The following is a 27,905-nucleotide window of genomic DNA, read 5'->3' as shown; positions in this document are numbered from 1 at the left end:
GGTTAACTGACAATTATTAGCTTCTTATACTTGTCAAGTATTTTTATACTTATTGTCTTTAATATCTCTGTACACAGCGCAGACATTAGAAAACTGCTCTATATGTGTACATATATTATGTATTATAATATATTAAATAATCGAACTTATTAATAATAATAATAATAATATCTTATTCTCGAAAGTATAATATCATTTTGGCTTGTTTGTCAAAGTCAATTTAGGAAAACACATTACTTTTGTTGAAGACACGCATCACAGCTATATAATATATATATTTATATATGCAGCTAATTGGTGGACATGCCAAAACACGCCGCGTGAATATCGTAGGTACATATATAACTAATTATGTTTCCTGATAGTCAATAAACTAAAAACAACAAGGTCTCTACAAGAAAGAGAGAATAATTTAAATATTTATATAAGTGATTAAAATAAATTAACTTTTTATGTATAAAAAAAATGCTTTTGAGAAAAATGAACTTTTTTCATAGTCTTTTTCACTCAAAATATTTATAGCCATTAAACTAAAGTAGCAATTTTCTATACAAATATAGTCTCATTGTTTAAATTTTGATTTGTTTTTCTAAAGAAAAATTGAAATTATTCTGCTTATTTAAATTTGAATACAAGTTAGAAGAGATTAATTATTAATTGCATAATCAACTTATAAAAAGAGCGAGTTCGAGATGATATCGCTTATTAGAATAATAAGAATTTATTTTTATATTAGCATTAATTATTTAGAGAAAATATTTTTTTCTAGAAAATGAAAAATGAAGACAGGATATACAAAAAGATATAAAAATTGAAATATTGACAAATAAAAAACAAAAATGGAATATTGCATATTACTGATTTGATGTACATGAAATGTATCCTGATTTGTATAGTTTATTAAAGTGAAAATTTAAAATTAAGTCAAAATATAAATAAAAATACACTTTATAATATACGATTCAAATTAGGCAACATTTGATGTAGTTTTTTTAAAAAGTTTGTTTTCTAGTAAGACTATTGAAACTAAATGTTATTTAAATAATTAGTATTAGTTATCACATGCGACATTCATCTCGCTTACACGCCTCTTGTATATATATATATATTTCTATATAAGGGGATTCTACAAAAAAGAGAATTAATAGTAAAAATTTTCTAATCACAGCGACCTACAAAGCAAGCTGGGCAATTTTAGAGCGGAAGTTATTGTCAAAAAGGATGACAGGATTATCGGGAAAACAGAATTTAAGGACAAGGACGGAGGCACACGATTGCACATATCTTCCTCACAGAAGCACATGTGACCAGTGCCGGTACTTTCCATCATGCACACATGGTCCACCATAAATAAATTTATTTGCAGCTGTGACGTGCAAGTTCGACGAACACTTTCATATGCTGTAAACAAATTGTAATAATAGTACATTGTCCATCAAAAGCGGAAAGAGGCTGTTTTCCTACGAGTCTGTAAATTAATCAAACTTGTTGGAAAATGCTACTTTCCGCTTTCCGCTTTGTGTAATGCCGGTTTAGAAAAAACGCCATTTTATGTATTGTTTTACTAAATAAATGTTAGGTTATGTTACCTAATTGCAAAGCTTATATTGTATACAAAGTATGTAGCAAAGTTATTAAAAGTGTGGAGAAAATTAGTAAAGTTTCAGTATGCAGAAATCGACAACTTTTTGCTACATTTGCATTAAAGTAAAGTAAGTGGCGTTTTTCCTGCAGATGTTACACAAATCATATTTATTAAAATTAAAATGAAAATTCAAACCATTGATTTTTATGGAATTTTAATGCACCCCTTTTTAAATAACTGATGAGATAAGTTTATTATTTACCAATTAATTTATATTTTTCTCCAATAATATGAGCCCGTTTTCACCGTGTTGTTAAATTTAATTTTCCGAAAACTTAAAGGCAGTAGATATATTCTGCGTCTGCGCAGAATGTTTGTATACAGATTCTGCGCAGACGCAGAATATATCTACTGCTTTTAATCTTTTCGAAAGATTAAATTTAATCACACGGTGAAAATGGGCTTTATGTTTATTAATTTTTTTATTTTAAGTATAGAATAATTGAAAAAAATATCTACTTTTTTGTATAAACGCTATATATAATAAAGTAACTCACGTGATTTTGCGTTACGAACCATCTTAACGCAACATCCATTACAAGTCATTAATGGTGGTTGATCTCTAGGAAGCGCCGTATAATTAAATGGATCCTTGCACCGAAGATCAGTCCATGAATCACATTCGTAGCAGTATATTGAACGAGCTGATTTTAACAAACAAAAATTAAGTATATGTTAGTATTCTTACATACGCTATTATCAAATTTTATTAGTTTTCCTGTAGCCTATTCTTGTCATAACAAAGGAAAATACATTAACCCTGACTACAGTTTTTTAAAGTATGATAAATTTTTATATTTACTAAAATAATAATGTTGAGTGTAAAAAATTCGATTGTATGTACTTTCAAAAAACTTACACACGAAAAAAAAAGTAGAACTTTTACCACAAAATTGGTAGCAAAATTAACTGCAACAAATTTTAGCGTAGCTGAAGGCGCCACCGGCGGCACGGACGGTAAAGAAAGACCTATGTTTTCCCACCAAAGTCAACCGCGAGCTTCTGCTTTTTACTACTGGAGAATCGAATCAAGAAAAATTCTTCCCTATCGGTACGTGACTGACAAATCATAAGGAAGACGTTTGTTCGCAAAGATATAAATATCAGTCGTTCAGCAACGGAACTTTAAATAATTTCTTAAGTTTGTTATTGTATGTAAATTTTATTTCAATGAACCCTGATCCGGCAAAATATACATATTAAATATTTCATTGCCACATTTCGCAGTAGTATATAGAGATACATAGTGAGACATGAGCAGAACAAGTCCGACTGTCATTACTACTTATAAATCTTCGAGGACTCAATCAAAGGGCTGGTATTCTACTAGCGAGTGTGTAAAGGTAAGTAACATTTTTGGAACAAAAATTGCGATATCCATAAAACTGTTAAAAGGGCAATGGATTTTTTTAAAACTTGAACTCATAAAGAATGTTCTTAAAGTAAAAATCTCAACAATTAGTAAATTTTTTAGTGATAAATATGTAAAACTTTTGTAAAAACTTTAATACAAAAAAACCCAGATCAAATAACCTGATTTATATGACGTATACGTCATTCAAAATATTTTACTTGAACCAGTCTCTCCAGATATTGGGTCAAGTTATTTGATCCGAAATCTTCATTTAAAATATTTTTTTAATTCTATCGGAGTTAATCACTCACTCTGACATTCTCCACGACAGACGTTGGCAACTGCGAGAACTATTGCCACTGAAAGTACAATAATACTGGTATAAATAAATGTCAATTATAATTAAAAAACAGGTGTTTCAATTTAAAACACTTTTCCTTAATATAAGACACCTTGTTTTTGTCAACAAACTCAAAATCGTATAAAATAAAAAAAATATAGTATACTTTTACTACTACGTGTATACTACTTCTATGATTATCTAGAAACTCACCATAACGTCACAAAAGTCTTATATGTTACTTAAACTAAAATAAATATTATGTATATTATAAAATAATCAATTTTATTGTAATGAAATACTGGAGACAACAAATTATTATTTCTGTACTGAACGAAATGATTGATTAAGAATACTATTTATACTTTATTGTTAATGTAAAAACATGTTGCTATTGCATATGATATCCTTAATTAATCGCTTTTCTATCTGGTTTTTATAAATGTTATGTAAAATACTTCAAAAACGACATTGAATTTTAATTACCATATTTTAATTGAAATTCGTATTTCATTGGTTAAATACTTTAAATTTAAAAAAAAAGTAGAATGTAAAATGTGAAAGTTTAAAAAATTAAAATATGAAATTTTTTACCTGATATTATATAATCTCCAGCCATTTTGAATACAGCGTATCTTAGTTTAATTCTATTTTTCACACATCAATGTAGACTAGGCTTTTTTACTTTTTGCATTTCAATTTAACATATTTTCATACCTTTGAATAAAAATTGTTCTTTATTTTATTATAGAGTTAATAATAAAGTGTCTAAATTACGACATATGTGCAACACTCCACGAGAAAAAGGACCTTACGATAAATTTTTTTTAGGTTTTTATTGAATTTTACGAATATAATGAAGCCCAGCCGAAAATCCTGTTGAAGTTGAGTAAAAAGCCTAATTAAAGCGTTAGAATAGCTGGTAAGAAGCTGTTAAATAGTTTCCATTATTTTTTTATGTCATTCGAGTAATTTGAGGTTTTGTTTTCCGTGCGCTCATTGGTTAAAAGTTTGTCATTTTAAATGATGTACTCTTTTTTTAAACCAATAAAAATGCTTTTGTTTAATTTACACTTTCCGTAGGCTTTCCGGACGCTCTAAAGAAGTTTTGGATTTTCGACTGAGAGACAAATGTTTTTTTATTAAGAATCGATTCTTTTTGTGTATTTTCACTTCAAAAATCGCAAACATAACCTAAAATTTGTTTACCCTAAGGTTGTTTTTCTTGTGAAGCGTGACATATAAGTTTATTTTCTTTATAATTAATTTTCTTTTATTGCACAACTTCGTACCTATATATATTATTTTTTTTAAATATTAAAGCTTAAACAAGATTTCATAAAAAAATGAATATTCAAAAAATGTCTTAATGCATTAATCTTATGATTAATGCAATTCAAAGGTGTTGCAGTTCAGTTAATAAATTTACAATTCATAAAAAGTTTCGAACAAATAATTCATTATAAGAAAATTTGTGTGGACGTTTATATAAAAAGGGATCACTTTGGTTTTTACTATAAAAATCATAACGTTTACACAAAAATAAACCTTGCAATCCCATTATTGCGGACATCCCCATATATTTTTTTAAAATAACTTAAATTTACTTCAAAATGTTATATAAAGTGCCTTATAACCAGATTTCAAATTCCACTTAAACAGATTTACAAAGTAGTTTCTTTATGTTAATTTTGAAAAACTTAATTTTAATTCTATTATTACATTTACAACAGTAAATGAAATTTGCAAATCAAATTAAAAAGATTTTCACTGCTAAGCTCTAACTCATATTTTTCCATTTATATATGCTTCCTTGAGTAACAAATGGCATAATATTTATTGACTGTCATTCATAAGAGTTGAAAAATGTTATCAAAGTGTTTATTACGCAAAATATAAGTTACAAAGAAAGAAACAGAAATAAGGTTTCTCATTTACTTACATAACGTCAATAAGAGTCAAGACTTCTGTCGTGACCCATGTGTGCTATTCGTATTTGAATTATAAAAATCATTTAAATATACTTTTGATGCAATAATTAGACGTTGCGATGTAATGGCATAATTTATCAATACAGTTACCTCTGTAACCGGACTTTTATTAAAGTTTAGTGTATATTCACATACATTATCTTATGTTTTCACCTGAAAATTTAAAAAAAGAATAAGAATAATAATTCTCTATGCACATGAATCAGTCCATTGAATTTCGTCTGCGAGTTGATGTGGTCAAATTTTTATTAAAAAATCTAGTTTTGAAATATGTTAAAGTTGAACATTTTCTTAGTTCATTAATTATAATATTATGGCTTCAATTTTCTATTTTTGTATGAAATTAATAATTAAAAGTAGGAGAAGACCTTAAATTCGGAACCTTAAATCTTATTCTTTTTTTTATGAAATTTATAATTATAAAAGTAGAAGATTCGGGACCTTATTTTTTAACCTTCAATTTTGTACTTTTTAAAAAACGTTATTATTCAAAGAGTACTTATTATTCGATACTGAGACTTACAAAAAGTATAAATTTCTTGATTTTGTACTGAAAAATACGAAGCAAAACATCTACGTCCGAAAAATTTCAAATGCAAATATTATTTTAAAGAAGAATATTTCTGCAATCATTTTATCATTTTTTAATACAAAATCAAGAAATTTATACTTATGGTAAGTTTTAATATAAAATATTAAATACTTTTTGAATAATAATGTTTTTTTAAAGTATACAAAATATGGTCCGGATCCTCTTAATTTTGATTTTTAATTTCATACAAAAAAAGAAAATTTAAGCCATGATATTATGATTAATAAACTAACATTAAGAAAATATTCAAATTTAACATATTTCAAAAATAAATTTTTTTTAAAATTAGACCGCATCACGTCTCAGAAGAAAGTCAATGGACTCATATATATTGCTGTTTTGTCTACAAAATCTATACGTAATTGTAATTGAAATTATTGTTGATTTATTTATTTCTCATTTCTACTTTTTCAAAACTTTAGGATTAGGATCTTATTCTTTATTTTTGTTCTTCAGAACGATGAAATACTCTATTTTTTATTAATATATAGATCTTATATAATAAAATTATTTCACACTAATTTAAAAGTATCAAATTGATACCAAAAATATCAAATTGATACAAATTTTTATATCAATATGATATTTTTGGTATCAATTTCATACTTTTAAATTAGTGTGTTTGTAATTCTAATATAATTGAAATGTATTTGCCCTTTAATGGTCTTTTGACTCTGGGCTCGATATTCTGTTACAAATAAATAAATAAAAAAAAAAACTTAAAGTAACTATTTCTTTGATAAAAATATAAAGAAGGAATAGAATAGAAGTTGAAATCAAAAGTTAGTCCATCTCCATATTTTTTTAGTTTTAGTCCAGCATTAAGTTATATTAATTAAAAAATGTTTTAGTGAAAGTGTAAACAATTTAATTTTTGACACTTTAAACGATTAAAAATTGTCATTGAATGAATATCAAAAATTTCTTAGATTAAAAAAGTATAATATAATTTTAAGGTTATGTTGTTTCTTAATCTCAGAAATTTTCAATCTTTTTTTAATTTTAACTTTTAATGGTTGAAAAGTGTCAAAAATAAAATTCTTCACACTTTCTCTAAAACAGTTTTTTAAATTATGAATCGATTTTTTGATTAAAAATTAAAAAAACACAAGTTTAAATAACTTTTGATTTGAATGTCTATCCCATTACTGTATATATAATCATTTCAAAGAAATAAATTGACAACAAAGAATTGTCAAACTGTTCATGGTTGATTATATTTTTCGATATGCATTCACTGTTATATGCAGCAGCAATTGTCATATTAAAAAGTAGATTTTAAATTGTTTTTTCTTCAGAGTCCTTGAGTTATTAATTTCTAAAAAAGTAGAAATAGAATACAATTGAGCAATTAATATGCAACAATTTTCTTTGCAATTAGGTAAGTTTTATACTCTAAATTGCAAAAATTGAAAGCTCTCAGCAACATTTTTAATCGTAATCTTTGCCTTGTTTTCTTTTAATAATATACATACAACATATGTAGAGTTTGATAATGAAATTTTATTATTAGTTATCGCACGTTATTATACTCACGCTAAAAATTATAGATAAATCATTCCGTAGTAAGATTTTTTAAATTGTATTTAAAAAAAATTTAATGTATATTAAAAAACAAAAACAGTAATAATCATACAAAAGCAAATAATAAAATTTCATTAAATTTGTTTTGTACATATGGAGATACAGAATTCTGAAGAAAAAAAATAAATTGACTGCAAATACATGTATGTAACATAAGGTTTAAGATTTAAAAATAAAACCCTAATTTTTTAATTTGATAAGAAAATAATATTTTTGCTAATTATTAATTATAGGTAAAAATGCATATAAATTTCTGATCGATGAGGATTAAAAGGTATAACCTCTGTTATCTCAAAATGTATATTATTAAGTATAAAGATTAACATTTTTCTAGTTGTATGTAATAGGGACATAAATTAGTTTTGAATTACATGACCTACACAACAATCTTTATATTATTCTTATGTTTCTTGAATCATAATTACACATTACTAGAAAAGCTATTCGCTATAGCTTACCTGTTAAATGTCCTTTCGTCAATAACAATTTACATGTCACAGATAATTCAATCCTCTGTTAAGTTCAAAATAAAAAAATTTTAATAATTAAGAAAACAATTGAAAGTATATATAATTTATAATTTCACTATTCAAAAATTGTAGGCAATACCAATGATGTTGAATATTTTAGAAGATTTTTCATATGCAATTAAAAGAAAAATGTTATTTAATAAGTGATATGTTTTATGCGTTGAAGACTATTATGAGAAGAATCTGTCTCAACTGTCATATTTTTCTAGTCGCATTCACACACTGCACTTTTGTGATACTTTAGCAACGTGAAAAATTTGGCACGCGAGCATTCTGAATCAATAAAACTCGACTGCAGTGTCCCTTTAATGCGCAAGCGCATTTCAAATATTAAAATAAGGTATAACAATTTTTTTAAAAAATTAATATTTTCATGTAATTTTATTTAAAACTTTTTTTTTTATAAATAAAAATTATCATTTTTAATTTTATGAAAATTTTTACTAATTACTTTATAGTTATGAATAAATTGGTTATTAATTAGAAAATACCGCTAATATTTATATTAATAAAAAATGAATACTGGAGTAGTTTGTTAAATACAAATACAATAATTTTTAATTTACTTACATTTCAAAGAAATAATAACAATTTAGTGATACTAAAGAGACATAATATTTACATAAAGCGTAAAAAGAAAAATAGAAATATTATCGCACGTTATAATAGTTTTTTGTCATTAGTGAGTAATGAGACACGTTTAGCGTTGCATAATCATGTTTGTATTTAATCCTATTTATTAGAGTAACTATATTACCCCAATACAAGTTTTATGTAATTTTAAAAATATTTTACATTCTAAGAACTTGGGTTTTCTTTTTACTCATTTTAATTATAACAGAAAAAAAAATTATTTGATTCAAATAATCAGTTACTTGACTATTATCAAATAAATGTTTACTTGAACCAAATAAATTTTATATGAATTAAATAAATTGTATTTGAAGCAATAATTTTTGTATTAACAAATAAAATTTAATGGATTCAAATAAAATTTATTTGCGATTCAAGGAAATATTTATTTGATAAAGTCAAGTAATCGATTATTTGAATCAAATAAATTTTTTTTAGTGTACTTGAAATACTTAATATAAAATTTGTCTCATCATTAAATCAATTTTTATTTGAATTTGATTGTATTTGTATTTTTGTATTTTAAAATTGTATAAATTGTATTTAACTAAAATAAAATTTCATTTATGATAGACGATAATTTTATTTGAACCAATACTAAATGATTATTTACTTCTCAGACTTTTTTATTAATTAAAATACACCTAGATAAAAGATTCAAAGAAATCAATTTATTTGATAAATTTTTCTTTGATACAAAGAAAATTTATTTATTTCAAACAAATAATCTTTGATTTAAAAAAATTCTCTACGTTTCAAAGAAATTTTTTATTTAATTTAAATAAATGTTTTTTTGACACTATATCTACGTTAGAATTTCTTTGTTTTAATGCACAAAATTCTTTGAAACTAAGAATGAAAGGAAACAAGTCAAAGAAATTGGTTTCTGTAAATCAAAGAAATCATTTCTCTGGGTGTGCATTATATTTGGTTCGAGTAAAAGATTTTTCACAGACGTTTTAAAATTATAAATCAAAAAAATGATTCAAAAATATTTTTTTCAGAATTTCCAATTTTTACATTTTTCTAATATTAATAATAATGTTTTTTTTTTATTTTTACATTTTTTGAAAAGTGTGTATACTATTCCATGATAAAACTCACAAAACAGTTTTATTGCAGTTTGTACTTTAAACTGATTCATTGATAATTGTTTTAATGATTGAATTGATAATATTGAAGTTAATGAAAGGCAGTTGAAAAAAGAGACTTCTTTTTATATGAGAAATGATAATAATAATTATCATCCTTGGCGGTTGATTTGAATTTATGTTGTAATAATGCATTCCCAGCCCTGATGTTGGGTCACGCCTCCTCCTGCGCACAATTCAATATCCAACTTTCTTCATTCTTCAGTCTTCAGTATTCTTCGGTGCTTTCGGTTAAGAAGGTATAGAAACAGAAGTTTGTGATTATAGTTTATATTTTGTTGAGGTAAATAGTTACTGTGTGTGAATCAATATTTAGATATTGACATTAGTTTTTGTGTATAAAATATTAAAACGAAAACATTTTTCAATTGAATTTAGAAATTCTATTTTTAAAAAAATAACAAAAAGATTTTTTTTTGAATTTTAATAATTAAAATTTATTTTCAACTTTTTGAAAAATAATGTTTATTCATCTTTTGACAATAAGTTTTCGTTATCTTTTGAGAGGCTGTAAATTATATTAAATCAAAGAATGTTTTTCCATTATTATCAAGTAATTTGCTTAATCGTTTTCCAATGCTTCAATGTCATCCGTCATTTTTAAAAAAAATGTATAAATAATACTCTTGTTTTTCTTTTCAGGTATTAAAAAAAAATATTAAATGCTTATAAATTAGAATTTTTTTACAATACTATTAATAAAATATAAATTAAAAAAAAATGTCTTTAAAAAAAATGACGTGCTTAATTCGTTCCATAACGAAAAATGGAACAAACTTTTTCAACTCCAATGTCAGATGTGTTTCAAGTGTTTCAAAAATGAAAGTTGTTCAAGGTTTGAATGGAGAACAAATTATTCATTCACCTTATGAGAATGCGCCTCTTCCAGATTTAACTTTACCGGAATATGTTTGGAGAAACGTAAATAATTACAGCAACAAAGTAGCATTGGTATGTTGATATACGTGAAAATCGGTATTTAGTTATTTTTATATCTAATACGAATTAGATAATAAATTGCATTTTTTTTATTCACACAGGAATGTGGAATAACCGGAAGAAAATATACCTATGGCGAGGCACGCGACAAATGCAATTATTTGGCAAGAAGTTTATCTAAATTGGGAATAAAGAATGGAGATATAGTGGCTCTTATTTTGCCAAATTTACCAGAGACACCTATCGCTTTTCTCGCTTGTTTGGAAGCAGGTGCAATTGTGACAACAGCAAATCCTTACTATACAGTTGGTAAGAGGAGGGATTATATTTTTTTATCACGTTTTATAATGAACAATTTTCTATGATATAAAAATGTACTTTTTTTATAAGTACTAAGTTTAACTTTGCATTTAAAGTTTCTGCAACTCATCCGTTGATAAATATAAGTGATAACGAATCACTCAATTGCGTCAAATAGGATAAAGTCCAAAGATTGAAATAAAACTTAAAAAGAGTAAATATCTTGATCAGCAAAGTGCTCTAAATATTTATTTCTTTTATTTTTATCAACGTACAAGTCTATTGTTAGTCATTTGTTTCACTCTGCGAACTTGTCGCAAATAATAAAATTTCCATCTCATATATTAGCAATTAAGCTGTTCAATGTAAGCAAGCATGCAGAAAAATTTATGCAAATTTTCATTAACAGTTGACAATTCTAATTTGATTTAAAATTATGTAATTTATGAAGTTTATTATTATTGAAAACTAATAATAATTCAATTAAAATGTACTGTTGAATTTTGTATACACTCAGAAAAAAGTTATATGAATTTGAATCAAATACGATTTTTTGTTATTAACCCATTTTTTACACATTTCAAACAAAATTTTAATTTAAATAAATATTTGGATTATTTTAATAAATTTTTCGAATGAAAAAAAATTGATTGAGCCAAAATTTATTCGGTTAATTAAATCAAAATTTTGTTGCTTCTATAAATAAAGTTTTTTTCTGAGTGTAGATATGAAAAATTACTGAACATGAGTACTAAAAATTTATCACATTTTCGGCAAGTTTGTATAGAAAACTTTTCCCTCAAATTATATGAGAACGCATGAAATTAATTTGTTAGATTTTTTATTTGATAAAATTTCATCAGGTAGAATTTTTATTTGTTCGAATTATATTTTGACAAAATTTCCATTAAATCGATTTTCCATATTATAGAATTTTTAAATAACCGAACATTCACTTCACAGAATTTCTATTTGATCAAATTTTTATTTGAAAGAACTTTCATTTGTTCGAAAAGACATTAGGCAAAACCAATTTGGCGCGAATTTTAAAATTAACGAATCAAAATTTTTTGGGTAATTTCTGATTGGTTAATTTTAAAATTCGCGCCCAAATGTTTCTGACGGAAGTTAATTCGAATAAATACAAATTCTTTGAAATAAATTTTTGATTATACAAAAATTCTGATAGAAAATCGGTGAAAATTCTGTCAAAAAAATAATTCGAACAACTATAAATTTGGATAAAGAAAATTTTATGTAATAAAATTGAATGAAATAAAAATAGTAATAAATTAATTATAGGCATTATTCATGTGTCTCAATTGAGTGTCCCGTTCAAATATCTCGACCGACTCTCGGACGCACGGTCTAATGGTAGTCGGGTAGCAGTGAGCCGCCCACAGGCTGTCACTGCTACTTGACTGATAATAGAGCGTTCGTTCGAGCGTCGGTCGAGATATTTGATCGGGACACTCAATTATATTCTGCTTTATCTGAAAGTATAAATGTTGAATTATTGTTTAATCACATAGATGAACTATTCAAACAGCTTTCTGTTGTTTCAAAGAAGCTTTCTGCTGTGATTACTTCAACTGAAATTGCGTCTACTGTAGCCTCTGCTCTTAACTCCATTTCACCTAATTGTCCATTTATTCTTGTTGACGATGGAACACAATCAAGTTTTATGAAATCAGACGCACTATATTTTAATGTAGGTTTGTAGATCTGTCCTACAATAAATACTTGGATGATTCTACCCGTAGAGCATAGTTACTGTTCAAAATTTTTTTTTTTAATTCAATTACAAATATAAACTTAAAAATGAAATATGTGTATAACAAAGTTAATTATTGAATTTATAGGCTAAAACTATTTATGCCAACCTTTTCTATATAAGAAAATTAGAAACATTTTCTGTTAATCATTTTTTTTGGAAAGTTATACTTTATTTATATGAAACCATTATGAAGGAAAAATTTCTAAATCGTTGCGTTGTATTCAGATTAATAAACACATTTTAAAAATACGTCAATCATTACATATTATATGCAATTAATTTTTTAAAAAACATGAAATTTGCGCTATGCGGAGAATCATCCACATATCAATGCTACAAATATTTCATACAAATTAAAAAAAATATATTGTTCTAGGATTTAATTGAAAAAGGAAAATCACTCCCACAATTACCAGCTTCCAGGAGGTCACCTAAAGATGTATCAATTATACCTTTTTCGAGTGGAACAACTGGGCTTCCAAAAGGAGTAATGCTGTCGGACGAAAATTTGGTTGCTAATTTAGAAATGTTGACAATATCTGTGGGAGATGAATTTTTTACCAAATCAGGTTAGTTTCACTAACAATAAGTGTTAAAAATTAATTATCATTACAGCCATATTACTATTATATACACTTCGTATACTCTACTTTCATATTCTGAATCCCTACAATTTATAGTTTTTTTTACAAGTTTGTAGTGTTTCCATTAAGATCTTGGGAGATTATTCCAAATCTTTATTTTGAAATTAAGGGGCTTACAAATAGGAGTATGAAAGTAGAGTACACGAAGTGTATATTAATAATATTCAATATAACTGTAGATCCTACTTTACACCTCTTCATGAAAAACAGAAAATTTTGCGCAAGTTTTTAAAGTCAAAGTAGGGTCTAAATGTATTAAAATTATAACCTACATTACACTGGAAGAAATATTCTCGTAATAATATCTATAAATTTATAATTGGGAATTATGTTTGAGCTGTCCCTAAAGGTTATATGTTGTTTTATTGGTACAACCAAGCGCATGACTATTTTAACATCCGTACGGCTAAAAAAACCCAATGGTATGGCTATAACAAAACCACCAATACAATATGTTTGAATTAACCAGAATTATGTCTGTATTAAAAATATATTTCTTTCACTGTAATGACTGATAAAATTTAATAGACCCTAAAAATTCAGGTTTTATAGTAGGGCTTAAATTTCGACTCCGGTTACTAACTAGATCAGAGGTCTGGATGGTCTGGATTTAGTTAAGATATTTTCTTGATATAACCAGTTTATTAGTTATAAAAAAAATTCGGTCAACTAAAGTATAATTTTAAGAAACGGTATAACTTTTTCGTGCAATCATAATCATGAGCTAACGAAAATTTTATTACACGGAGAGAAAGGTTATAGTAAATCTGACAAAATTATAGTAAACGACACTATCTGTTTTGTCAGCCCAAAAAAAGATTCTGTTTAGTAGATTCTGCTCTTATCCACTGTGCCCTTCTCTCCATGTAATTCAATCCACATACTACCAATATCTTGCACGAATATTGCATTGTAAGATTCAGTTTCTAGAAAGAGAACTGTTTTTTAAATTATATACCTAGAAAATAATTGTTGCCTTCACAAAACATCTTTATCATACTTACAAATAAAAAATTTGTCTGTTAAAACTTTTTCTACTTAAAACGTGATTGTTGTATTGGCAAGACAACTTTATCTACTTAAAAATCAAATTTGATGGCAAAACTACTTTTTCTATTTAAAAAGTAAATGTTGGCTCAAGGCAGAGGTAGACAATCTTACACGAACCTCGTTTTAAATAAATATTGAGAGCCTTACACGCAATGCTTATTCGTTCAAGAAAGTTGAAAGGGCTAAATATTTTTATGAATATCGTTTTATACTCTCAGAGAAAAAATATGTTTAACTTAGAGCTAAATATTTACTTATTCAAAATAAACTTTTTATTTGAAACCAATTAATAGTTATTTAATTATTTAGTTCTGAGAAAACAATATTTTTTTTATTTAATTCAAATAAATTATATTTTGCTGAAATGAACAATTTTTCTGGTTGAATATTATTTGTATATTTATATTTATGTTGACAACTTTTAATAGTAGAAAGTAGTAATTTTTAAGATTAATAAAAATATTTGTTAATGAAATGCCAATTTTAAAATTTAGCAATATACTACTTACGGAAATTATGTGACCTTTTTTCAATAATATTTTATTTTCCACCAACACTTCACATAAATAACAAAATATAAATTAAACTACTTTATCCCTTTTGGGCGTTGCGCCAAGTTTTATGGGCAATTGTATTAGGTGATCAAATCACCATTAATTCTTATTATAGTTTATGAGATTCCTAGGACTTAACACCGAGCTTCGAATCCCTGACCACACTACTCTTTCGTTGAACATCCCGCAGATCCGTGGGACCATATATACTTTTTATCAAAATTTATCATCGTTACTTTCCACGCAATCTTTTCTCTCATTCGTATCATTACAATATTAGAGTTGTTTTAAAATCACAAAAAAAAGAGGTCACATAATTTCCGTTATTTGTGTAAGAGAATTAAATAATAAAAATTGAAACAATATATTTTAGGTGATGATCAAGATATTTTTCCAACTGTGTTACCAATGTTTCACATTTTTGGAATGAATTGTGTAACATTTTCAAGACTTGCAGACGGTGCTAAATTAGTCACATTACCAAAATTTACACCTGAATCTTACATTTCCACTTTAGAAAAAAATAAGGTATTATTTTACAATTTACATGGGTACTCTTAATAACATATATATTTATGTAGTTATAGTAATAGTCGTACTCTGAAAGGCAAAAAAACACAGAAAAAACCTAGTCTCATTTTTGTTGCAAATCAAAATGAGCCAATGGTAAACGACATAGACAGTGGCGCCACCAACCTGGTTCATTTTTGTTGCACATCAAAATGAGCCGCCTATACGGCTCATTCTGAGTTTAGTTTCTTTCTGTGTAATTGTTCCTGTGAAAAAGGGATTTTTTGTTTATAACCAAAACAAAAATTAACTTTTTTCCCCAGAAAAATTAACTACGTGTGCATATTGTTTTCGTTACACGGAAAACATTGCTTTATAAAACATTTTTTTTCAGTGATACTCTGATTTCAAAAAATCAGATAACTTTAACAAAAATATTATTTATGATGTTAGGTTATATTGCGAACCAACAAATATTATTATTGATTGATAAAATTAATTTTCAGCCTTTGTTGGTTCAGAAAAATGAGATGGTAATTGTTTCGTCCTTATCTTCAGATTATACACTTTTTATAAAGAGTGCGTAAATTGTGAGTTGTTTTCAAAAGTGTGTAACCTTTAGAGGATTTTTATAAGGCCGAAATGTGTATTACAATTATTATCACATTTTTTTGAATCAATTAAGGCTTTAAAACAGTGGATTCCCTTAAGCTTCTTCAAGTCAAAAAACAATTCACTGTTTATTTTATTATTATAATTTATTATTTTATTTCCACTTTTCCTTGTTTTGAAGTAACAATAAGTTGAAAGAGGAAAACAAAGTTTTCAGTAAAATAAAATTACCATGAGACGAAATGATAGAAAATAATAAATAGTAATAAGTAGTTACGCTCTAATTACACGCAACCGTGGAAAATATAAATGCAATATTCCTCTACTTATTATTTCTAAATCACCTGTTTTTTTTCATTTACACCTTTTATTTATTATTGTTAACCAATTCCATAGAGTTATTGTATTATTTTTATTATATTTTTAGGTTACTGGATTATTTTTGGTTCCTCCTATCCTTTTGTTTCTTACTTCATCCACCCTTGCAAAAAAGCGTCACTTGGATCATGTAAAATTTGTTTTTAGTGGAGCGGCGCCTCTTAGCGATACTGATTTTGAAAGGTTTAAGGAAAAATTTCAAGCACCCATTAAATGCTGTCAAGGTTATGGCCTAACAGAATCATCTCCAGCAGCATTTATTGAAAAGTCTGGAAAAAAATATGCCAGTATTGGTAAACCTGTTAGCAGTTGTCAAGCAAGATTAATCGATATTGAGACGAAGAAAGATATAAGTAAACCTAACAAAGCAGGTGAATTATGGATATCAGGACCTCATATTATGAAAGGTTATTATAATAACGATGAAGCAACTAGAGAAACATTGGAAAATGGTTGGCTCAAAACTGGCGATGTTGCTTACTTTGATGACGATGGTGATTTCTTTATTAGCGATAGAATAAAGGAACTTATCAAAGTTAAAGGTTTCCAGGTGAGATTATTATTATTATAGTATAGGTGGCAAATATCGATGCCAATTTCTTGAAAATTAAAGTTTTTGTAAACCCATCCTCTGGATATAAAATTTTGATTTTTCTTTTATATAAAAATTTTGTTAAGAATGAAAAGAAAGTTATTAAATAATTTTCCATATATATTGTTATGTATTCTGTTTTGTGGTTGAACAGGTAGCACCAGCTGAACTGGAAGCTATTTTGCGAACACATCCTTGCATCGCTGAAGCAGCAGTGATTGGCATCAAAGATGCTAAAGCAGGAGAACTTCCAAAGGCGTTTGTTCAACTTAAGAAAGATAAGGAAACTTCCGAAGAGGAAATACAAAACTTCATGAAAGGAAAAGTTTCTGAATATAAAGAATTACGAGGTGCTTATTCTTATCTCACCTACAGAATTTAAACATGTTTAATATATTTTTATTGATACACGCAATAACAGTTTATGTGGAACAGCTAAACCATTTAATAGAATAACTGTAAATAATATTTCTATTAAAAATAAAAAATTGTAGCTATTTTAAATTATGTTAGCTGGTCTAAGTAAATTTTGTTTTGCATATAATAATATTACATAAATTTATATTTTACTTTTGCATTTTATTTCAGGAGGTGTGACTTTTTTGAAAGAAGTTCCAAAAAGTTCGACGGGAAAAATTTTACGTTCTAAACTTAAAAGTAGTTAATTAAAAAAATATACAATATACAGAAAAAGAAAAGTGTTATGTTAACACTAACTTCTCACCTGCAACAAATTTTAACCAGAAAAGTTCTATCTTTTCACACTACTTAAAATTTTCCTGCATCAAGAATATTACCTTTTATATTCTGTGATACACATACGGGGTGTATCAAAAGTCTCGGGACGGTTGGATATCTCTTAAGGACTTTATTTTTTTAAAAACATTTTTAAAAACAATGTTATTGAGAGCAATTTTTCTATCCAAACATGTGGTGTATATAATGTGGGCCTTAAAAAATTTGTTTCTTTGCCAAAAATTTAAAATTTTATCAAAGTTGTGGAACATTTGTCGTGTTATTTGCACAATAACCTTAATTTTAATTTTCAAAGGGGAAAACATTTTCAAGGCATCAATTTTTTGAGGCCGAAAGTTAATCAAGTGTTAAACAGTTACTTCTTAAGAGATATCCAACCGACCAGGTACTTTTGAAACACCCTATATACTGTTTTATTAAATGCATTTTTGTGCTTTTACAATTTTTAACAACAAAATGGAATAATGTAAATAATGTTATTTGTTTTACAATAAAATATATTCTTTATAACTTAATGTCATATTTATTACTTGTACTGTACCTTATTTTTTTATTTTAGAGGAGATTCGGGTACGTAGATTTTAAGGTTTTTACAAGATACAAGTTTTTTATAAAAATAAAATTCAATAATGAATCAATAAATTAATAAAAAATATTAGTCAAACCGAATTATATAGCATTTTCAATTTGTTCGAATTATTATAAAAATACTGTAAAAATTTAATAAAAACCGTTGCTTATTGTTAGTTATAATATTAAATATCAATAACTTCATTATTAATAAAAAAAAACGTTTTCTTGCAAAGTACCCGTGTACAAAATTTTGCCATGGCCCAAACCGGGGCCAAACCTGGCGTCCATAAAATTGGCATGAAACGCCTTACCCAATTTGGGCCTCATTTCCCAAGTCTTGCCCATATTGGGTGAGGCGTTTCAACCAATTTTTGGGCCAAATATGGAGGTTGGTTCAACAATAGGCAAAATCGTATCGTCTTGAAGACGATTTTCATAACAAAACGATGTGCGTGCATAATTTTTCTATTGTCGCAAATCTTTGTATTTTCTCTCTTAATTTGAATCCGTGAAATTTCACTAATTCAAATTGAGAGAGTTGAAAATCGTCATCAAGACGATACGATTTTGCCTATTGTGGAACCAGCCTGAATGTGGCGTCTCGTTTCATGTCGTTTAATATTGGTTCATTTTGAGCTGCAACAAAAATGAGCTCAGATTGTTTCACATTTGTTTTGTGACATCATCAATGTTTTTTGTTTTTCTAAAATTTATTTTTAGTTATTTTTAAAATGTACTTACCTTTCGTAAATTATTTAAAAATGTCATGGAATTCACTACCATTGTTAATATAATTTCACACTCCACGTCCATCCATTAATTTTCCAGCAAACATAACCTTAAGCACAAAATCTCTTTCAATAATTTTCTAAACTCTTTTTTGATAAATCAGCCATTGGATTCACAACCCACAGAAAAAGTCACTTTTTTACAGCGTTGCCCGATTTTGTAGAACACAGTCTTCGTAATCCTTCACGTAACTCACATTGGTAACGTCACGTCTCATTTTGAGACATGAGTAAAACCAATTCCGAAAAAAATGTGTTTGATAAAGTTATATAATCAATTGAAATTTTTTTGGTGTTTTAAATAAAAAATATTTTCTCGCGATCCAGTTGACAAATTTAAAAACAAAAAAATAGGTTTTTCTCGTTTTGGAATGTGCACCCAGAGAAATGATATATTTGTCTCACAGCCTAATAAATATTTATTTGATTGAAATAAATTTTTATTTGATTTAAATAAAAAATTTTATTTACGCCAAATAAATAGGCTAGTAGGCTGCGAGACAAATATACGTTTATTTAACTCAAATATATTATATTTGGTTCAAATAAAACATTTCTCTGGGTATGGTATTGAAAAATACTTATTATTTTAAATAATTTTTTAAGGGGCTTCTATAGCGCCGTCCATATACCACGTGGACACTTTAGGGGGGAGGGGGGTTTAAAAATGTCTAAAAATGTCCATGATTTCAATGTATTTTCGTATCCAAAATGAGGGGAAGGAGGGTTAAAAATGAGTAAAAAATTGTCCACGTGGTATATAAACGGCCCCTATTCTACCCAAACATATAAAATTAAATTAAAATGCAAATTTTTACTCAATATAATTAAATACTACAAAATAAAATCCTACACAGTAAATTGCACAAAGGCAAACTTTACACCGTTAACTGATGACGAAAAATTCTACACAATAAAATTTAAAAGCAAATTATAATTTGTACCGCCCTGTTTTTTAAATTGTTTATTTAAAAAATGTTAATAAAAAAGTAAAAAACAATGTTCTTCATGTCCCATGTAAAATTTAAAAATTGTTTTATATTTTGCATAAACTGAGAATAAAACTATTAAGAAAAAAATGACACTTAATTGGAAAAATGTTCTTATTAATTAAAAATTAAAAAAAATTATTATTATTATTTATTACAAATAATAATAATGTATACGAATAATTATTCAATTATTATAAAATGAAATATAAAATAATTTTTTAATTAACTTTTTCCAATTGAGTGTCATTTAATTTTAACTGTTTTATACTCAAAAATATATGCGGAATATGAAATAATTTTTAAATTTTACATATAGGATATGAGGAAAACTTTATAATTAAAATTTTATAAATAAATTAAAAAACTGTTTAAAATAAAAATTATTTTTTAATACTGCGTTTAAAGAGGAGGAAAATCTATTTTTTTTTAAATTTGTCAACTGGATTCGGAGAAATTTTTTTTTATTTAATATAGCTTAATATTTCAAATGTTTATAACTTTAACAAATAAATTAATTAATTTTAATTTTAGGTGATCCGTTTGAGAAATTCTGACCCTTTTTGCAGTTTAATTGGGCACACCCCACTCACCCCTACATAAAACTATAAATATAGGACAGCATATATAGGAGTCACACGGACGCATAATGAAATTGGAAAAAATTCCAACGGGCGAATAATAATATGTGCCGATTAAGCCATACAATTGGGGGATCCAGAAAAATCCCGAAAGGCCATCGTTTATCGTGATCTGGTTACAATTCCCAATCCAATTCAATTTGCCTAAAAAAACTACTTTTCCTGCTTAAAAAGCGAGACAAGACATCATTTTTATGTATTGAAAAATAAAATTCGAAAATTTGTCCGGAAAAACGACTTTTTCTTCTTATAACGAGATTATTGCCTTGGCTAGGCAACTTTCTCTACTTAAAAATAAATTTTTAGTGAGAAAACTGCTTTTTCTAATTATTAAAAATAGAATTTCTTCTAGCAAAACAATTTTATTCATAACTTAATAATAAACTTTGCCTGTAGAGCCGAATTGACTCATACATATCCTGGTCGGTCTTTTGCTTTTTCCCGGGATATAATATAGAAACTTTAATCATCCAAAATGTTGCCTTTGACTTTTTCGTACTTTCGCAAATCTTTTATGTACTTACCATAAAATTTGTTCTTATATATAATATATTTGTTTGAAATGAGAAATCTAGCAAATATATTCCCTCTTTTTTGTCCTTCATCCTCTGTCTAGCTGACTTTTTCACTCTTTTCTCTTTCTTAAGTAGTTTTCTGGTAAACCTCGGTCCTTTTCTTCCTTTCTTTTGACATAATTGCGCTTTCTCTTTTCCTCCCATTCTTTCTTCATTCTATTGCCGTGCCATGCTTGGCGCAAACCCCACCCCCATCAAAAAGGGAGCTTGAGCTTGCGAGCTTCAGTCGTCCGCGCACCAGCGGCAAGTCCGCCACCCTTGGCACATTATTTACGTAATCTTGCATCTGTCGTTTACTAATTCGCTGATATTTACAACAACAAAACATTACGTCCTCTTCAAAATGTACGTAAGTATTAAATAAATGTTTGCAATATTTTTCAAATATATAAACAATCAATTCGGATTCTATAAAACATAACTGCTAATTTAACATATTGCATAAATAATTTGTATCATAAAAATAGAAAATAATATTAAATTTTTTTAAAATATACCTATAAGAATGCACTGACAATGTCCATACTGTAAATCTACTATAAACATACTATGTATGCAAAAACATATTCATTGTGATTTTCAGATACACACATATTTTTAATTAGTAAACAATGTGAATTACAATTTATTCACATTAAAATATATTGACTGTTTACTATAATTTAATTAATATATTGAGCTACATATATGTATTAAAATCTTTAAATGAATGCACAAATTTCGATGAAAATTTAAAAATAAATTATTTATGTAATTGTTTATAAAAAAAAATGTTGATAATATGTAATTTATATAATGCACTTGTCATCCAAAACATATGAGCCTTTTTTTATTTTTTAATTTACTTTTAGAATGTATTCATGACTTGGTATTTAACTAGGCTTTAAGGACATCAACAAGAGAGCATTTCATTTTTAATTAATTTCCAACTGCCTTTTAATTTTCTTACCAAGATGTAAAGGAAATTTTATTATCAACGTATTTTTTTATAATTAGTGTATATGTAGTGAAATTATTATTATTATTAAAAGTCCTTTTTTTATAAATGTTACAAGTTTAGTGTATTTACTTTTCTTTGAAAAATAATAATAAATGTTGAAATTTTTTTAAATTTTAAACGAAAAGATGGATTTATATTTATTTATATTTATTTTCAACGACAAATAACAAAACGTTTAGGATAAACGATTAAAAAAACAAATTTGTTTTGAGATGAAGAATTATAAAAAAAAAACTGAAAAAAGGTTTTTGATAATTTTGTATAACACATTGCACTAAAAAAAATTTATTTGATTCAAATAATCGGTTACTTGACTATTATCAAGTGAATATTTATTTGTATCAAATAATTATTATTATTATTTGAGAAGGTATTTTTTTCAAGTACAGAAATTATTGATTCGAAAACAATTTATTTAATTCAAATAAAAATTATTTGATCCAAGTAAATATTTATTTGATAATAGTCGATTATTTGAATTAAATTTTTTTTTACTGTGTAAGAACTATCATTGAGACGAAAATTCATAGAATTTTTCATTAAAAAAAAATATTTCTTTAATAATTTTTTGTCAACTTTGTCTACAAATCTCATTACAATTGTTTTAAATATATCATCAATTCATTCATTTGTTTTTGTATTTCTTATGAAGACATCTATAATATTTAAAAAGGAAATCTTAATCACTCATTTATAATTACCCTTTTTCTCTGCACATTGCTTTCAACAAATGTAATTTTTATTACTTATGCATAAAGAAATTAATTAATTTTTATTATTCGTTTCATAAAAAATATAGTCATTGACAGGTTTTAGCGCTTTTAATATTACCAGCATCCTGGAACTCGTATATTGTATGTAATATCTCAATAATGCAAAAGTATTAACTTTACTATATATATATAATATAATATAATTTTCATTCTTTTGAGTATAGGCAAACTAAAACAGCTGCCATAAAATATTGACATTCTGAAATTCAAACTGACGACATAGTGAAAATTAATAATTATAAATACATTATTATATTTGTGGTTGTTCTTGAAATACCAATCAGTAATAAGTTGATAAATATGAAGCTGGAGTCAATCAGTAATGAAAATCAATATAATATTTCAGCTACAAAATCAACGAAACGCATTCTCATAACGGAAATGGAGGAACGATAAAAAAAATTAAATTAGCTTCAATAAGTTATTGCTGTAAATGAGTGCAGTTATCTAGATACTTATAAATGAATCGTGAATTTCAAAAAGGCTCATCTCGAATTTTACCAATTTTTAGGAAGCACAAAAAAATGTAATTTTCTTTCCAACAGTTTAAATTAAACGAATAATATTGTGTGTCTGAAGTTCTGAACGTTCAAATGAACGAAATAATTTTATTGGTCAAATTTTTTTTTTTTAAATTACTAAATAATAACTAAAACATTTAATAAATTATTAATTTATTTTTTGATACTAAAAGCAATATTTTATAATAAAATTTGAAGTTTAAAAAGTAGTAAACAAATTTTTCATTTAGAACTGCCGGTACATATAATACTTTCTGTAGAGAGAATGGGGCGTAACTAATTAATAGTCCTAGAAACGAAATCGTGCATCTGATTAAAATCCCATTTACACTGTAAACTTGTCATATCAAAATAAACATGCACTCACGAGATTTAAAAGCATGTGCGATGATTAGGTGACGCCATCACAACAATTTTAATTTTACTCTTAAAATATTGAATTCAGGGTGCCTAGCACTTTTCACAAATAAAATTCCAGGACTTTTCCAGGTTAAAAATTTTTTTGTAGGAACTATTTTAATAAATTTTAATGACAAAAATACTTTAAGTGTAGGTACAAGATTAAATTATTTTTAATCTATATTTTCATTATAAACTATTAATGAATACATTTAATTTTGGGTATCTTTAGGCCTCGGACCAAATTTAGGGGGAAGAAAAAAGACTTTTTAGTCAATTTACATTACAAGAAAAGTCGAAGAAGTAAATTTATTTTTTTTAATAAATATAATTAGATAGTAAATACTTTATTATTATTATCAAACAATTATTATTATAATTATTATATTATTATAAGAAATTAAATAAGTTTTATTAATTTTCTAATCTGATATATGCAAATCATTCGATTTCAGAAGTTTAGAAAATGTTTTAAATATGTAGTAATTAAATTTTTGAAGATTCTAATTAAAGTATTATTGAAAAAAATGAATTTAGAAAAATTTACAAAATAATTGAAATTTGAAAAAACTGCAGTTAACATTTATAGAAGTAATTTAATTTTTGGAAATTTTTAAATAAAATTTTTGTAAATATGAATTGCTGAAAACTTTTTTATAAGCTTTGGATAATAAGAATTGAGTTTAAGAGAATTATGAATTAAGAAATGTTTAAAAAAATTAAATTTTTGAAAATTTTGATTAAATTTATTAGAATTAATAAATTTTCCGAAGAATTTTAAAAATAATTGATTTTCAGGAGATTTTAAATCGAAATTTTCATAAATTTTAATTAATGAATTTTTTTCTTTTTTACAAACTTTAGACAATAATTGACTCTAAAAGAACTTTTATTTGAAAAACATTTTAAATAATAGAATTTTTAAAGAACTTGATTAAAATTATTGAATATAATAATAATAATTAATTTTGCGAAGAATATTAGTTAATATTCATTTAATAATTCAGTTTTGGAAGATGTAAATTTTATACTAAAAAAGTCGTATTTTTTTTATAAATGTTTTAAAAAAAAGACATATTTTATTAATATGAGTCGAAAATAGTCGCATGCATTGAAAATAGTCGATAAAAGTCGGAAAAGTCGAACATATTTTTTGTTTTATCAAATTTTGTGTTTCCGAACGCGGTTGAAAAAAAATTCCTACACGAAATAGCAAATTTCAGGACTCAATGAAAAATTCAAGAATTTTTCTAGGTTTTCTAGGTAAAAATAAAATTCAAGAACTTTTACAGGTTTTCAAGGAATTCCAGGTCGCTAGACAAATCAATCCAGGATTGATTTAAGATTTTGTGAAGTTGTCTTAAATATGATGATAAACGACTGTTATGTGCGAAAATTGTGATATTTTGTTGAATTAATTATTATGAAAAACCGTTGCCAAGTTGAAGTATGAATTTTTTGTGTTTATTTCATGAACACTCTGCTTCGTCATGGAGTTATGGAGTCTGTAAAATAAATGCAATATATAAAAAACTCACACATGAAAATTTAATAACAAAACAGCACCAAAAGTCACGTTTTTAAATAAGTAAAATGATGCATTTTGAAAAACTCTACAAAATAAAAGAAAAATATTTAAGTGTCAATACATTTTTTTTAAATTACAAGCAAAAACGTGTTTTTTTAAATTTTTAAATGTAAAAAATATTTAGTCTTGATTAAATTTGCTCAAAGTACTTTTATTTTATGTCACCCTGTGAGACCTACAATTTAAAAAAATTCATCCCTGTAGCTTTTATAGAATTCGAGAAATTTATGAAAATTTAATCAAACATTTTTTAAAAATGTGATTCTGGATTTGTGAAGTCGAAAAACATAAAAATATATCAAAAAATCGAATTTAAAAAATTTTGGTATGACATTATTTTCTCTATGAGGAAGTAATACTTGGAAATTGATAGAAAATTCTAACAGTAACTCTTTTCTAACATTAAATTTCTAAACATTTCAATAATTATTAATTTAAAAAAAATATCAATTTTAGTTTGTAAGAGTTTTCTCATTATATTTCAGACTTTTCCACAAGATCTCAAAACAATTCATTTAATATTTTAAGAGTAAAGTTCCTGACAAAATTAATATTGTTAATTAATAACTTAATTAATTTAAATCAAATTACGAAAAAGAAAAAGTAGGTATACTTTTTTTTAATATGTAGAATCAAAAAAAAAAAAAAAAAAAATTGTTGCAATCAAATTTAAATTTTGAATGAAAATAATCCAAAGAATGTTAAAAGTTTGATACTCTAACATGAGTCTATGGGCAAATCCACAGAACCGGCCGATTTCATGTTACTCACATATTTTTCTATTTTAGAAGTATTATATTAATTATTTTCATACTTCAACCATTTTGTAATATCTCTGAGAACCTATTGAAATAAGAAAATTGAATAAATGTGAACCTTCTAGTCTTTTATAAAAAATAAAATCGAATTAAGTAACTTAAAAAATAAAATTTACGGTGTTACTCCAGGTATAAATTTTAATTCTTATAGGTATAACTTGTTCGGCATAGATCCGAACAATTCCAAACTGTGGTGAATTATAGTTTACTTATTGAAGAATGTTTTGAAAGTAATAAAAAATATGTGCTCTTAAATAAAAAGAAATGATAGTCGTTGAAAGTAGCGTTACTCATTATTTTATAATAATGAAATGTCTATACATTTTTGTAAATATCTTTTGCGGCGATTATTCGATTTGAATTTTTCAAATTGGAGCTTATTGCTTGTGAACAGACGAACAAATGTATGTATCATAGAATAGAGTGCAATCAGAATTAAAGAAAATATTCCAATAATTATCACTCTATGTTTAAGCGTGAACCATTTTCAACTTAGCCTTTTTTCAGTAGCACAACTACAGGATAAAATATGATGAGTTGAAAACATGTGTGATTATATAAAGACATTATTATAATTCTTGTATGCAAACGCCAAATTATATTTTCAATTTATAACGTCTAAAAATTAAAAATAAAAAAAAATTTATCGAAATTTAACTAGTTAATCGTGAAAAATGAATTATCCTTTCATTTGTTTTATTTTCAAAGTTATATCAAAATCGATGTCAATAATGTCAGTTTGTTGGTTAAAATAGTTAATATCAAAATTAGTAAGTAAACAATTTAATTTACAGAAATAAAAAATTAAATGCTAATAAATAAAATATATAATAAAATATGATAAAATATAAATAATTTATTTTTGATAATTAAAAAATTAATTATTTGTATTTTATCATATTTTATTATTCAAAATGTTTTGCACATATTTCAAATAATATATAAAAAAAACAAAGAAATGCCATTTTTAATTATAATTTCCAGAAGAAAAATAATATTTTCGTTTTTGGCTTTTAACTCAAACGGCATTAAAATAAAATGAATCACGCAAGAAGATAATTGTTCTTGAATATATTTTAAAGAAAGTAAACCATAAATAAAAGGTGTGCTTGCTATTTGGAAAATTTTCATCTTGATAAGTAAAAATCGGCCGGTTCTGTGGATTTGCCCCTATATATAAACGGCATATTTCTTCAATAACTTATAAAATTTTCTATTTCGTTTAAAAAACTAATATAGGGTCAGTTGGGGTAAATGGGGACAAAATCGCTATTTTTCACAAATTACGTAAGTTTCTTCCTTCAAAAT

General features: G+C 25.7%; 3 protein-coding genes across 5 annotated transcripts in view; 2 read left to right on the top strand and 1 right to left on the bottom strand.

Annotated features, from left to right (window-relative positions):
* Positions 1-423: 423 nt before the first annotated feature.
* LOC127279828 (protein quiver) lies at positions 424-8,534 on the bottom strand. Its single transcript, XM_051302424.1, is given in 8 exon segments — positions 424-1,195; positions 1,197-1,401; positions 2,143-2,289; positions 3,311-3,358; positions 3,934-4,056; positions 5,282-5,483; positions 7,965-8,019; positions 8,116-8,534. Coding segments are annotated over 5 exon segments (462 nt in total). The 5' UTR covers positions 3,959-4,056; positions 5,282-5,483; positions 7,965-8,019; positions 8,116-8,534; the 3' UTR covers positions 424-1,158.
* On the top strand, positions 2,607-18,447 carry LOC127279826 (probable 4-coumarate--CoA ligase 1). Of its 2 annotated transcripts, none has more exons than XM_051302419.1 (10): positions 2,607-2,988; positions 9,962-10,103; positions 10,463-10,771; positions 10,861-11,068; positions 12,592-12,770; positions 13,213-13,405; positions 15,458-15,612; positions 16,634-17,134; positions 17,331-17,526; positions 17,765-18,447. In XM_051302419.1, exons 3-10 carry the CDS (start codon positions 10,541-10,543, stop codon positions 17,839-17,841), a joined length of 1,740 nt encoding a protein of 579 aa, XP_051158376.1. In that variant the 5' UTR covers positions 2,607-2,988; positions 9,962-10,103; positions 10,463-10,540; the 3' UTR covers positions 17,842-18,447. The 2 variants fall into 2 exon arrangements, with proteins under 2 accessions (XP_051158376.1, XP_051158377.1); XM_051302420.1 differs by having other exon boundaries at positions 2,608-2,988; positions 9,962-10,059.
* A 3,266-nt stretch (positions 18,448-21,713) lies between these two features.
* Positions 21,714-27,905, top strand: part of LOC127279827 (uncharacterized) — a 49,900-nt gene continuing 43,708 nt past the window's right edge. Inside the window, exon 1 of one of the 2 annotated variants that reach the window (XM_051302421.1) lies at positions 21,714-21,843. The gene's annotated coding sequence lies outside the window, so the exon portion shown is untranslated. Of the gene's footprint in view, positions 21,848-27,905 lie in introns of both variants that reach the window. The other variant, XM_051302422.1, reaches the window with a different exon arrangement.

Source organism: Leptopilina boulardi, unplaced genomic scaffold (genome assembly GCF_019393585.1).
Source record: "Leptopilina boulardi isolate dan_hultmark-lab unplaced genomic scaffold, ZJU_Lbou_2.1 LbouV2_223, whole genome shotgun sequence".
Taxonomy (NCBI): domain Eukaryota; kingdom Metazoa; phylum Arthropoda; class Insecta; order Hymenoptera; family Figitidae; genus Leptopilina; species Leptopilina boulardi.
This window is presented reverse-complemented; position numbering and strand designations above follow the sequence as displayed.